Consider the following 15687-nt stretch of genomic DNA (forward strand, 5'->3'; position numbering starts at 1 on the left):
GGGAAGGAGGAGGGGGGAAGGCAATTTTACAACGTGACAGTCAAACATCTACTCTAATCCAGTGGCCGCATATCAGGCAAGATTTTGGTATTCTCTACCAGACTGATGCTTCTTGTTATGGTGTGGTCTACAACGAGATGCAAATGACTACAAAACCAAAAGCGAGAGGGTCCCACTCTCCTTGAAACAGCACTTTCAAGGCCTGTTTCTATATTAAGCTTCACTCAAAACATGAGTGAAGGCAACTGCATGCTAGTTCTTCTTACTGAGGGAAAAGAAGTAGACAGGAGCTTCAGACTGGAAACATGACTGTCCTTTACTGACTAATTCTGGATTTTGCTTTCCATTTTGCAAGCATTGGGTAATAACGGCAATCAGATAGCTTGATCCAATCACAGAATACAACCAAACCAAGGCAAATCAACAGATTACTTTCAACTTAATTATTTTCCAAATTTAGGCTCCCCTGTATCTCCAGCGTGTGCAAGTGAAAGGGCCTGAAGCCTGAATTTGTAGTTCCCCTTAAAACGTAAGATATACTCTAAAAACACAAACCAACCAGTCATTAAAACTAACCAATGTTCAAGTTTTGATAGCCAAGCAATCACAGATGCTGTGACTGCAAATTTGTAGCTGACCATAACTTATTCCACTTAAAAAGAAACAAAACCTGATCCTGTTTCATAAAGAAAAACTCATCAATACCATGATTCTGGTTTGCCACGCAGTTCAATGAGACAAAAAAAAAAACCCACCACCAAACCACAAAACAAAGCAGTGCAAGAAAGAAATTAAGTGAAGAAAAACGTGAATTGGCTTTGTTTTCAGAAATTTACCCATCCCTGTACACAATGCAATGGAAAATGCAATTGGACAGAAAAACCTTGGAAATAAATCTGACTTGGAAATAACAGTAGTATTTTGGTGTTTACAGTAAGACTATTTCAACTTCTCAAAAAAGAGCAGCTCTTTGTGATTGTTTACTGAGCTCCCTCCCCAAAGTTTAACATTGCAGAAAGCAGTTATATTTACCCAAGAGGTTAATAATCCCTTCGTTATACGCCGCGAACAGTCTAATGGCATCTTTGAAGAGGAGCATGAAGGCAGCATTAATTACACCATTTGTAAGTTCATTGCTATTGACCTAAGAAGATCAGAAAATAGTTAATTTAATTGAATTGATCCCTTATCAGAAAACTTCTAGTTGAATTCCAGTACTCTATCCCAAGGCATGCTTTCCAGTCATCTCACTGTCTATTAATGGAAAGTAGCAGCATAGCAAATCAACACAGGATCACTCAGCACAGAATTAAATCAAGTCATTTTGGCAGACATTTCTGTTAACTAATGTTAGTGTTAACTAACATAACTAAAAGACAGAGGGCAGAAATAATCAACTTTCAAACAAACAAACAATTCTTACACAATGTACACAATAAACAACACTAATTTAGTACAAAGCAATCTCTCCAGTGAGCATCATATTTCTTTTTTCTGGTTTCTTGGGAGTATATCAATGAACAAAATGATTTGTGCTCTTTAAACTGTGCAGATAACATGGAACCAAGTTCAAGACCTTTAATCTTGACCTATTTTACAAGCTTGTGCAGGTTTGTACAATAAAGTCAGTAGTATGTTAGACACGTACACGCTGCTAAACTTACATTGAAGTCAAGAAGTGCATCCATTTGGTTTTGTATAATTGGTACAGTTTTTAAGAGTTTTTCTGTGCTCATTGTTCTCATCACTCCGTCAGCCCTGTTGTGCAAAACAAAAGAAAGTTCTTCACCTGAATTTTGAAGGCAATTGTTAGTGAGAAACATAACGTAGACAATAAAATAGGTCATCAGAGAAAACATTTAAATCATTGCCATTCAAAGCAGGCATTCTGTTGTTTAGGAACTCTGTCTAGCCAATACAGCTGTAATAACTGCAGGGTACAAAAGCAACAACTTTTATTTGGCCAAAATATAAATCCAAGATGAATTTTTATTCAGAGGAAATGAAACTGATAGTGCTCAGAAATATAGCAGAGGTATGATGCATCAGGTAACCAAAAAAATGCTCTGAAGGTTATTTCTGAAGCAAATTTTTACCTATGTTTTTTCCAGTCACTGATTATTATTCTGTGTCGGTTTGGATGATTTTCTTTTCAACTAAAAGCAGTAAGAAAGAATAAACAAATGTGACAATATCTTTTTCAAGCTTTTTCAGAAAGATTATAGAGACTACATGAAACTTACTTTTAATGGCTGACTACCAATATTTGGTTGTTTATTAGTTGTCCAGATTAAATAGACTACGACTAAAAATATCCAAGAAAAGCAACAACTGAGGAAGAGATTAAATCACCTCAGTGGCAAGAAACAACTGCTTTCTGTAAGACCACTCAGACAGCCTTGCAAGTTGCATCAGCATGCACACAGCAAACCAAATGTCTCCTGCAAGTGTAAATCCCACAGTGCATCTGCACAGAAAAGGCTGTGGCTGTTCTCCAGGCTGGAAAGCAATGGGGAGCCCACCGCTTCCAGCTTTCTACTTGTGCCATATACTCCCTCCTAACCACAAACAGCAACTGCAATAAACCTAACGTGGCAGGGCATGGGAGCAGAGCCCCTGAGAAAAAAAATGAGGTGTAGAAAAGGTAGATTGCTGCCACTAGAACAGTTATTCCTGCTGGCTCACAGAAGGACCTCCAGACACATGCTGTGGGCTAAATAGTTCACCTCATTGGGCCTAAAACACCTGATTATAAAGGAATTGTGTAAGTCTCTAGTGTATCTGCAGCCATCTGACCACATACATATCCTATATGCAGAAAAGGCTAAGTGTTTTACGTTGTTGGGACTCCAACCGTATCTAAAGGCAGAAACAGTGAAAGGAGCCCAAGCATTCCCCTTTTACTTTACCATCACATTTCAAAACAAAATGGACTGTACAGTATTAGCAAGGAGGTGTAAGGGATTTGGACAGTCTTCTCGGGCCAATTTTAAATGGCTTTGTAACACTAATGCAAGATTTCATTAGGCAGCCCACTATTGCAACAGTTTTAGGTTGAGATTTTTGTGGGTTAGTTAAGAATTAACTTTTAAGCATCAAGATAAATTTTCCTGTGTATGGATGATAAAGGATGCCTGAATGTAAAACTAAAATTATGTTTTTAAACTTTAAAAAGCACTGCATACAGAGGTAATGGACAAAGATGGAAAGACTTTCAACTGTGACCAGTACATCCTCTCCAGCCTTCCCAATGAAGGAGATCTCCAGATGAATTCCATCGTTCACTATAACATGCAATTTACCCAACTACTGGTGCTCTGCACTGCGTTATTTTACATGTAAACCGGTACCTAGTCTCAAACAACTGATTTCTCTTAAAGGAGCTCACTTTCCAGGGAAAATTTTAATTCATGTAGACAAACTCTTCTGAGTAGCATCTACTACAATGTTCTGTTAAAAGTATGAATTGCACTACCTTTACAAAGGTAGTAAACGTCATACATTTTGGGACAAGAACAGAGAAATACCAGAAAGGACTGCAAGGTGTTTCATGAAACACCTGTCATTTAAACATTCCAGAGCTAGAAACACAAGTAAATTGCATAGTCCCCTATACTACATGCAAGACAAAGTAACTCTGATCTATCGTGGAAGATTTGTCCAAACTTCTACTTTTTTGATATATACTTTGATGCATACCATTTTTCACTTCTTTATATTAAACTGTTAATGTTTAAAGAAGTAAAGTTACAATAACTGAAGTAAAATATTTTTGCAATATACATAACTGGGCAGTCGAGCCTTTGTGTGTCATGGGAGTTATCCAACTGACAAAAGCAGACATTACTGTCTGTACTAAGTTGGAGCCAACATTGGTATTTTCCACTTGAATTACAGGACATAAGACAAAACCTCAAGATAAGCAAAACAAAATACAGTCCTTACCCTCTTTTTACTTTTGTGAAGTCAAAAGCCACTTGTCTATAGGAAACTGCCTTTTCATTCAGATACCTACTATATCGTCTGATAAACGTTGACATGTCATAACCTAAAAAACAAGTTTCAGAAGCTTATTACTTACCTAGTCAATTAAAGATCAAGAACCTTGCTCTAAATAACGTGCAAGATATTAACGCAAGACAGCTTCATTATATTTTTGCCTGATTTTGTATAGTTCATCTGTTACAAAGAGCTGTGTACATCATTGTAGTCACCATGTAAATTAAACAGACAATACTCCAAATATCTAGAAGACCTGAACTATGTAGAAGTTTACACTTCACTTCCTAATGAAATAACTTCCAAAGGCAAAACAAAGTATCTTCATGCAAGTTCTCTCATACTATGATAGAAATTACTACCAGAGAAATTACACGATGCATTCACGAAGACGTTTGCATCAACTCCACAACACATTCTCTCATTTACAACTGAGCAGAAAGAGGCATTGAAGGAAACGTTAAGACATGATAGAAATTTTTCTATGTTAAGACAGTGGCAATAGGAAACATTTTGATAACTGTCAGTCCAAGGATATGGACCAAGATTTGTTCATAGTCTATACTGAGACCATGGAAGTTAAGACAATAAAATGAGGCAATTTGGTAGACCCTCGGTTATCACTGAGCAGGTTTCTGTCCCCAGGCAACCATTCTGTGTGCCTTTTTTAGTACACCTGTGGCAAAGATTAGAACCAGCTATATAAAAAGCAATGCAGAAAGTAAGAAATGACCTCAGGAGAAAAAAAGATGACAGCTACATGTACGATCAGAACTGCACTGAACTGCAGCATAACAATTTGGAAGGGTATTTCAGCTGAAAAATCTGAACCAGAGAGAAACTTATTTGCCCATAGAATTAGTCTCAAAGATGGATGGAATGGTCTTCAAACAGTCTCCCAAGAAGTTAATTTATTTATTTTTTTTTTTAGACACTTGTCTCACTGACTCTCACTTTGCTCTCTACAACTACCTGAAAGGAGGTTGTAGTGAGGTGGGTGTCGGTCTCTTCTCCGAAGTAACAAGTGATAGGACAAGAGGAAATGGCCTCAAGTTGTGCCAGGGGAGGTTTAGATTGGACGTGAGGAAAAATGTCTTTACTGAAAGAGTGGTGAAACATTGGAACAGGCTGCCCAGGGAAGTGGTTGAGTCACCATCCCTGGAGGTATTTAAAAGACGTGTAGATGAGGCACTTAGGGACATGGTTTAGTGGGCATGGTGGTGTTGGGTTGATGGTTGGACTCGATGATCTTAGAGGTCTTTTCCAACCTCAATGATTCTATGATTCTATGACATGCTACATCTGATGTACATATGATGCATTTTTTTAAATTTAACTTACTAATCAAAATATACCTCTCCAAATGGAGAAATCTCTTCAGAAATAGGAGGAATACTAAGTCAGATCTGTTTAGCTAAGAAAGTTAGAAGCATTTATAAGTAAGCCTTTCCTAAAAGACACAACAAATTCCTCCAGCAGACAGCTTCTGCCATGCCACAATAGCACTGTAAATGAAGAAATGCAGTCTGGGGTAAAACAGACAGAAATTACTTCTTAAATGACACAGTCCATTAGAGTTACCAAGTTGTATTTACTGTCCCCCAGCACACTACTAACTTTTAATGAAAAAGACACCTTACCTTGCAATCCACTTTTGTCTAGGAAATTGCTCAAATTAAACAATGTGTTTCTGGACGCCAGATACTGGATAAAACGCTAGATGAAAGGAAAAATTTGAATGCTTTTACTATATTACCAATGAGCTGGAACTGAGGTAACAGTACTAGAAACTCTTTTTATCCAGCTTATGAAATTCAGCTTTTATGCTTTAAGACTGATTTCAAATCTGGAAACTATTACAAAAACTCAGCTAAGTTTTCAAATGAAGCTAGTTATTATTTTTTATGTAAAAATCTGTGAACAAAGCAAAATCATGTAGATACTGCATGAAGGCCTCTGACTGAAAGACTGTTTATTTTAAGCCAGAATATGGAATTGGAAACTTCTGAAAAAATCCCCCCAAATACGTTCTCATTTTACATGCTCACAATTGTTTCACTAACTTCAATTTTATAACAGTTGATTTCATTTTACCAATTAGCCAAGGCATCTTTGCTCAGCATACAATTTTAATAGTACTTAGCTCAAATATGAAAATAAGGTGATACAAAGATTAGTTGGCTTATAAATCAAACGTTAAACAAACATAAGAATCCATATAATACTTTAACACAGTATCACACTTAGTACATCTCATTAGTTACATATAATTCTGAATTATGTTTCACAAAAATGAACGATGCTATTTTCATCTTGTAAAGACACATTTCAGGTCATATTCAGTAGGAAAAATAATTTTGTCTTGTGAACCACTGTATAGAGAGCTGCTACAAAAATAAACCAATCATTCACTTGTAATAACATTTGGACAGAGGAAAAATAGTTGTGATTAGTGTAACATGTACTACTGAATTATTTTCATTAGCATAAATACACAGGTTACATATAAATAAAGACTGGAGAAGGGTAAAAGCACTCAGTACTTAGCTATAAATGAATTAAGCAAAAGCTGGAGGACCAAACACTTCTCAGTTTTTTTACAAAGGGATTTACAGATTCTCTATAAACTTCTAGACATTTTCACAAGCACTCAATTTTCACGTTCATTGTTCAAGTACTACTTCTAGCTGTGAAAAGTTTCATCTTGAGCAGCAATCTTGCCCTCATTACTTCTGTAACACATCTGGCAAGCAAAATTTGTTTGGCAGTTTTATTCTTAAAATGGAAAATATTTCAGACAGTAGTCCCATGAAATACCTTTAATTACTATGAAGTGTATTGGTATCAGTTTAAAAATTATGACTCAAAGTGCAAGCACAGCAGAAGTGTAGAGTCTATTTTGGAAAGTGTCAGTTATCCCAGTGATAATGCTTAAAGTCAACACGAGAAGTTTGCCCTCTTGTGGCTTACTTAGCTTCAAAGTATAGATTTTTCACCAAGACCAGAAATACACTGCAGCTGACCTGCGAGAGAAACCATTATATATTTTTTTTTTTTTTAAAACTTAAAATCCTTCACAAAACAGCCAGTCAGCCAGAGGAAGCAGTTACACGACCTATAAGAACTCTGAATGCAACGTGAAATGAGAAGCTTTGGTCCTCTCCACAAAATTCTACTTGTAATTTTCTGAAGGTATCCCTCTTAATTCCAAAATTCACATAGCTTACATTATACTGACTGTTTGCAGTAAAAAGGAATGTTAAAGCAGCCTTCGAAGTATAGTTTGGGGGTTTTTTTAAATGCAGAAAATTCAAGCTGCTGCTATGCTTGGCTTGGCATCTCAAAAAATAAGGCCCCATAGGAATTCAAGCTGTGGAACAAAACAAGCTTATTCCTTTTTGTTTAAATTGGGGTTTTGTTTAATTGTTCTACAGTATTTGGTGTTATTTAGATGCTCAAAGCCAGCTCACAGGCACACATTTGCCTTCACTGCAAAAGGTTACGGGGTGATGGTACAAATCCGTTCAGAATCGAATTATCTGGCAGAAAAGACCATCTGGATTAGCTACAGCATGAACCTAAAAATGCTTTCATTTTCAGCTTTCAGAACTCCATTCAAGATAATTTCTGTTGGTTTCATCTGTTTGGTTTTTTATTATTAGAATAACACCACAGAAAAAGGTACCTCCAGCATTGAGGACACTTACTTTTCATTCTAGAATTACAAACTTTAAAGTACAAACAAAGTAGACAAACACATAATGAGACCTGTGTTCATGCAGAGTTAAGACACAAAAAGGTAAAAATAAAGATTTTCTTACAAAGATAATTAGTGGAAGCATTTAGCTGACATTTATAGAAATGAAGTGCTGTAACTGTTCTCAGACATACTATTTTTTGTATTACCTCATTTCCATACACCATTAGGTGATGGGTTGTGATGAGAGATTTGAAGACCACTACCCAGCTACTGTTGGTAGTTCTTTCAAACAAACTGTCTGCCAGTTGTGGGATGTTCACATTCATCTCATTTGTGCACTGGATTAAATCTGCAATACAGAAATTTTTATTATTATGAGTTCTGTGAAGGAAGATCAATAACATACAAAAAAATCAGTACACTCTTTTAATATAGTAATATTTTCTATGAAAACTGAGGGGCTTTCCAGTAAAATAAATAATTTCTTAAAAAGCACCATGGCACTGCTCTACCAGAACCTCGTAATACAAACTCCACTCTGCTCACTACCAAGATTCCTGGTCCTTAGTTGGTTTTGCAGTTGCCTTAGAAGGTCCTGGAACAGAAGTACCCTAATGACTTACACTACCTGACTAACAACTCCCAGCTTTCAAACATCTAAAGCATTAATAGCAAAATAATTCTTACATGTTACCATTTAATCAAGTTTTACTGGAAGATTATGACTAGAATTAATTGTAAACCTCAGATTTCTGGTCTCTTAATAGACCAGTAAACCCTCCTAGACATTGGTTCAATGTGAGTAATAAAACATTAAAATACTGCTTAGTTTTGATACAACGCAATCAACATCTTCAAAAGGACACAGGAAATGTTAAGTGAAAAAATAAGCCTCTAGCTACAATGCCAGAAGCTGACAGATGAATTTAGTTACAACAAAGTGGGTTATTAACTGAAAAGATGGTTAGGAGCACAGCAAAACCTGGGGTTGGCTAGCTAAAACAAAGCTACCCAATTTTTGTTCAACCTGGACTTCTAGTAGACAAGATCTAGTGACTCTTCAAACAGTTGTTAAAAAAAGTTACCCTATCTTTCTTCTAGATTTGCTACTGTCACAACTGTATAACCACGAGGAACCATACTCATAATATAACTGATATAATAATACGTAATAATCCAGTAACTTATTTCCAAATGCCGATGAAGGAAGCGATGACTTAAGATCATGATGCTACAGTGACAAATACAACAGAAGCAACCATATTAACATCCAAATGTGGTATAACAGCTTGCTAGCATTTAATATGAAGCTTAAACTTAATGCAACATAGTACTGATGACATTTTACTACTATTACCACCCCAAAACCAAAACAGTAATTTTCACTCAAACTGCCAGCCTGCCAAAGGCCATAGCTCAAAAAGGATCAAGCCTTGAGTAAGCCCTACGCCTGCCTGTCTATGGGCTACTAAGACTAACTGGAACATCTGTTTAATCTGAAGGGAAACGTTAAGCCTTTGAAGACAGTTTTATATCCTGCTATGAACATTCTATGTTCATAGCTGTAAACTAGGAATCATTCATCAAGAAGGACTCCTGAAAGACAGGACCCTCCTTCAGCCGCAGAAGCGGGTAAGCATGGCTACTGCAAACTCAGAATTAGTACGGTCAGAACTGAAAAAGCTGCTATTTACAAGTTTAAGTATTAAAGGAAGCAAGCAGGAAATTATTTCCACATTCAAAATGTAATGAGATGGAGAGATTAGCCATCCTTTATCTACAAGTAAAACTGTGATGACTACAGGCATTCATGACCTCATTTTTAAGTCACAGTTATCTATTATTGGATGATGATTTGGGGCTGTTAAGACAATGCTAGGATATTACTCAGCAAGAGAGATGCTCTGAACTGGATCATTAAAACCAAGCCCTGCAGCTTCTTGATCTTCAGGTCTTCCCACCTAAGTAATAACACAAGCAGTTTTGTGCAAGGCTATCTGGCAGGAATGCACATTAAATGCAAAGGTATATGCATCACAGGATGCCAAGTCATACATTTTGGCATAAGAGGTGCAAATGCATATTAGAAAGTGAGAACTTCTATTCTTAAATGCAACATTTGCCAACTAGTCAACAGTAACAAAGAAAAAGGTGCCACTTGAAAATCCACTATCTAAAATTACTAAAAAGTTATATCCATTCTAGGTGATGTTTTGTGCCAGAAGAAACGTTTTCTAAAACGTCACTGGACTTTCAAATCATGTTTTGGTATCTGTTGCGGTGTGTAAAAGAAAACAGGCTCTGTAACCCAGCAGAAAATCATTCCTCACAGAACTGATGAGTGTTTATGTGAAAAGCATATGAATGAACTTGGGGGGCGGGGGGAGAGAGGGCAGGCATATTAGGAAGGAGAACTAGTAGCTAACTGGGAGAGAACATAGGCAAGAACAGAAGTACACAGGCAAGTCTAGCCTTGAATGGAAGGAAGTAAATTTGCAAATGCAAACAAGGGAAAGAGTCACTGCAATACCAGTTACTACAAACTAAGTTTAGCAAAACATGAAGTTTCTTTCTCTACAAAATGCAGGTTGAACAACACAGATGCTTAATAATCTGATGTATGTCCTGATACCCCAAAGTGCCTACATCATATACGTTTCAAAAAAGTTACATCTATCTAAAAGCTTCTTTGAAAAGTATTTGCATGAGCAATGCTAATTAGATAAAGAAATATTTGTACATTTAAATCCAGATTAGATCAGCGGTTTTTGTGCTAACCATAGCATAAGAAGCATAATACAGACACAGCAGAAGAGAAGACAGTACCCTGCATCCCACACTGCTGCACTGCCTGTTCAGGAAGACTGTCGCATACAGTGTTCTTGCTTATTTATCCTATTCTCACAGACACCCTTCATTAAGGGAGAGGAACAAATATATAATTATTTTCACATCCTACACTTTACACAACCCGTCTCACACCCACCTATGAAAATATTAGCTACATATTTTGAAACCTAAGTGCCCAAAGCAACATATCGCACAACTGCTAGTTACTGGGTTTGGTATGAGCAATACGACAGGCAGGTATATAACCAAAGGGCAAGGCACTAATGGGAATAGCTTTAACCTTAGAAAAGAACAAAAATCAAACAAACAAAATATCAAGCAAACAAAAAGGGATAAGCCTTGGTGAAACCGTGATGACTTTTCATCTTTGAACTTCTTGTCATAGGAGAGAAGGAGAAGGATTGAATACTTACCCCCACCAATACTATAGAAAGGAAAGTCACTGACTCTGTTGTCTTTCTGCATTAATGCCCACAACACCTCACAGCTGAAAAAGACACTCTCCTGGGAAGTACAAACCACCTTCCCAACTCTAAAAGCTGCTACAACTTCCATAGCATAAGACACAGAGCACAGAGATACTAAACAATAAACATTGATCATTGTTTCAAAGAAGGCAGCAGTTAGCAACAAGAATTTTAAGTTAAGCTTGCAGCTGGCTGGGAGAGTTGTATGAGGGAAGCTTAGACAGCAATGAATGCACAGTCACATCCACGGATGTAGCTGGAGACAGCCCGGAGAAAGGCCATCAGGATGGCCAGGGCTTAGAGCACACAATGCACAAGAAGCGGTTGAAGCAGGTGGGTTTATTCCATCTGCGGAACAGAAGGCTAAAGGCAGGGAGGCGGAATATAAACGTTATCTTCAGTCAGATGTTTCTTACAGTTCACAGGTCTAGAGCCTGTAAGCAACCAGATCTTTTAAAGTTTGACATGGTTTAAGCAGGGGGTTGATTAAAGGACCTTCTGAGGTCCCTTCCAACCTAAAGTAATCTATAATTTTATGTACTGTCTATGGAAAGAGAATGAGAAAATGGAGACAAGCAAAAACAGAGAAGTGACTTACAAAGTTAAAGTCCAGAAGAGTAGTGTACTCCAACAGGAGTATATTCCTAAAGATTTCAAAACCTTAGACCTATTTAAGTGATTGTTAAGGCTTATGTTTTGAAGAACTCCATTTACCTACCTACACTAAATCATACACCAAATTTCAGCAGAGATGTCAAAACTAGATTTTCCTAGGAAACAGTTCTAGTTTGTTTTTAACTAAAAGAAACTAAACCATATTTTTGTTATAACAGTTAAAATTTTCACCACTAAATGACTTTCACATAATTCAGTTCTGTTTTTTTCCAACAAAGAGATTTTGCAAGGAATCATAACAAAGGTCTGGTCTACAGACATTTCAGTAACACTGAAGACTGGCAACTGCTCCTATACCAAAGGCATTGTATTGCCTAATCCTGCTGAAGTTAACTAGTACAAAATGTGCAGTAAAATACTGTATAATGCTCTGGGTAAGAAGAATACATACGCACTCCCAGTCAAGGTATCTACAGTCTTCACAACTGTTCAGCCTTCGTTACAGGAAAGAACCAAATGTTTCATTGCTTTACACAATTGATAGTTATTAGGTGAGAGAAGTATAAGGTGAAAAGTACAGTAAAAGTACAGCAAGACTGAAGATTCATACCCAAGAAACAAGAAGCGATCCTCTACGCAAAGCAGCTACTACAAGGCTAAGGTGTTGAAGTACAGCATCTACTCCACACTAGGCATATAGATGTGGATTAGCCAACCCATGCTAAGTGTTCATATGATTCTTGACCCACGGCAAACATGGGGCAGTCAGCCTAGATAGTAACAAAGGCATCTGCCACAAATTATCCTAGAGAACGTGTGCGCTTTCAACACGTGCCTGTGACCTAACTCCTTGTGCAGAACCTCATTCTGCACTAGCAGCCTCCTAAGACAAAGTTATGAAAAACCAGTCTACTTCCCCACACAAAAAGAACCATCAAGCAAGCTGAACATGTTCTTATGAATTTCCTTCCAGAATCTTACCCATATTCATTTGCAGTAAGATTATAAAAATTTGGCTTGAAAATAGGCTTCGCTAACTCAGACTGTATCATTTGCAGTAACTTGAATAGCAAACTGAACATAAGCCAGAATTACGTACTTCATGTACTGATTATTTCCAATGGTTTAGCTATACCTCCCATTTTGAACAACGTTTCTATTCATAAGTATCAACCTGAAAATATTTACAAGAACCAGATCTTCCAGGCCAGAAAGCGCGCCCCACACCTCTAGTTACTCCAAAATAGGTCAAGCAACTGTGACAGATTCCCATCTTGCCAACTATTGCTTTTTCATCTATTATACCAAAGATGCTACCTAGAGTGAGCGCATAATTGGTTATATTCTCCAACATGCTGACTTCTTTTTTTTATAATGCGAGAGACTACCCATCCAGCAAGCAGGCAATTGAATTACTGATCACTCAACATTAGTAGGCACACACAGTGCCAAGAGTTAAAACACATTACATTCTTCAGTAAAAAAAACCACCAAAAACATAAAGGGAGAGTAAGGTAAGTGACATCCCAGTTAGTTAATTCTTTATTTACATATTCCCTCAGACACAGATGAAATTCAGATGAAATTAACCCCTCATATAATTAGTTTTGGTCGAACACCAAAAAGCTTGAAAATGCTGAACTGCTTTGCCCAGTAAGCCACCTGCCCATTTTCTACATCTCATTGAATCTGAATTCATGTTTGCTAAAACAACTAAAAACGTAAGATGATTCTGGTGCAAGATTCAGCAGCTGACCTTGCCCAGGACAAACTGGTGCAAAAAACCACTTAATGTGGAAATTACTTGGGAATAGAAATTATTCTAGACTACATACTGCCCTCATAAGTTGGGAAACTACAGCAGAATGAGTGATCTACGGAACACCATCTCCAAGTAACAGTTACAACGAAGGAGCTCATTACCCCAGTGCCAATGAAAAAAAATGAAGTGAAAAATATGGTAATATCTAGTTCTTCCAGATTGGCTAAATTTAGTCTAAAACAGAACCAAAAAAATCTTCAGAATAAGAGCACTTTGCTCTTCATTCACACACGTTTGTGGATATTGCAGTTTTATGAAGTTGACTGGAAAATGATTAGGAAACAAGTACTGCAATCTGGGAAGCAGCTCATATACAATATTAAGACTAACTACAGCTAGAAAATAAAATAAGTCACAGGTCTTGCCAGAAACTCAAGAAGTTTGCATTGTAAGCATTAGCCCAATTTATTTATTTTTAAAAAGATATTAAAAAACAGAGCTCAAAAAGAAGAGCTCCAGAAGACAAGCAGATCAGTTACTACTGCTACTGTTTCAAGGATCCAGTTTTCACACTGAAGCTATTCTATGTATGAGTGGCTTTGCTTAGATAGCATGTTTTCTTTTGATCCCTGCTAGAGGTACTACTGTTATAAAAACTCAGTGTCCCCCAAAACAGCTTCTTACAGGAGTCAGGCCTGTGTTTGACATCCACCCATGGTCACAGAAATTGGTGTCACAAATGCAGCACTGCAACTTAGTGCAAGATTCAATAAGGAAATGGCCGCCTGAACAACACAAGGGGTAAAAATTTGCCTTAGTGTATATTTTAACTTCAGAACCTAACAAACACTGGAAGTACAAGGCATGATTAAAGGCAGGCATGTATACCTTCACCATATTAAACAAATATTTGATTTCTCCCAAGCCAACATAAAATCAACATACAAAAGACACTATGGATGATTAATCAAGTAAACCACATTAACAGCCTGAGCTTATATATTCAGAACATGCACATACTTAGCTCCAGGTCCAACAGGAGTCTCTAATTTATTCTGTGATCTTCCACAAATACACATTTACACAGCTATGCCCAATAACAAGTCCTATATATGAATAGCTCTTTGATGATTTTTTTTAAGATTATTAAAGTACCACCCTATTAAATTAAGCAAATAGCTAATTTCTTTGTATCATTACCTTTGGGCAGATGTGCATGTTACGTATCTCTGCCCTACCACAAGGTATTGTCAAAGCTTAAAGGTCATTCCGAATAGATTACACACTTTTCAGATAGCATATGCTGCTTTATTTCAGATAAACTCAATGCCCAGACCAGAAAGTTACTGTGATAAGAGGGATACATACATAATCACACACAAATTAAAACTTTCATGAAAAATTTTTAATACCCTACTCTTCCAGAATAGTCAGAATCTAAATACTCTAAAATACAAACTACCAGAAGTTCAGCATGCCAGGAGAAGTGAAGTTTGTGAAGTTGTCAGGAAGCTCTCATTTGCCTTAACACTTCATCTTTTCTTAACAGGATGAAAGCCAAAAATTATTATTAGAATTTAAATATATATTGATGGATCCAAAGTATAAGCCAAGTATGCATCAGATCAAGCTTACCTAATTAGTAAATTTGTAACTGAAGCCAAAACACATAGCAAAGCCATTTCTTTTTTAAATATAAAAGGAAATACACATTTCTTGAATGAGTTGAGTAATTATTCTTATGAAATTACGTCCACATAGAAGAATTCAATAGAACACAATCCATTTAGCATATTGATTAGCTTTCAAACTGAAGAGATAACACGCTAGTGACTGACATTCCACTTGCACAAGGGAACACCTGTGGTCAATCATTAATGGTGGAATATGGGACAGTGTCTACACTTAAAACAATTCTACTCAAGAGTGTGCATTTGCTTATGATCAATCTTTTCCCCTTTCACCTATGGCCATACAAAAGGATTTTAGTAAAGCGCTTGAGATTTAAAAAGCTATTGATACACGATTTCCGTGTCGTGTCCCCCCCCCCCGCCCAGGGGAGCAGTTTCTCCACAAGACAGAATATTCAAAGTTGGAACACTTTCATTTTATTACACTGTTGAAAATCATGTGCAGTGAGGAAAATTTTGGTGCCTCCACTTAACCCAACAGCTGAAACAAAACAAAAAAACCCACAAACCCATATAGGTGTCTACTCTGCTAAGACTCAAGTTCAATTCCCTTCTCTAGCTGTCTAGATTTGAATTCATATCTTATAACTCCCAAGTTACACT

The 15687-nt window shown here is 36.9% G+C and overlaps 1 protein-coding gene across 3 annotated transcripts in view; it reads right to left on the reverse strand.

Annotated features, from left to right (window-relative positions):
* PICALM (phosphatidylinositol binding clathrin assembly protein) overlaps positions 1-15687 on the reverse strand; it is a 70867-nt gene that overhangs the window by 35394 nt on the left and 19786 nt on the right. For all 3 annotated transcript variants that reach the window (XM_009281328.2, XM_009281327.2, XM_019472609.1), the window contains exons 2-6: positions 7906-8048; positions 5640-5715; positions 3946-4048; positions 1665-1758; positions 1033-1144 (exon numbers count right to left, since the gene is read on the reverse strand). In XM_009281328.2, the coding sequence (XP_009279603.1) occupies positions 1033-1144; positions 1665-1758; positions 3946-4048; positions 5640-5715; positions 7906-8048 (528 nt within the window). The remainder of the gene's footprint in view (positions 1-1032; positions 1145-1664; positions 1759-3945; positions 4049-5639; positions 5716-7905; positions 8049-15687) is intronic.

This window comes from Aptenodytes forsteri, unplaced genomic scaffold, assembly GCF_000699145.1.
Source record: "Aptenodytes forsteri isolate BGI_AS27 unplaced genomic scaffold, ASM69914v1 Scaffold180, whole genome shotgun sequence".
Lineage (NCBI taxonomy): Eukaryota > Metazoa > Chordata > Aves > Sphenisciformes > Spheniscidae > Aptenodytes > Aptenodytes forsteri.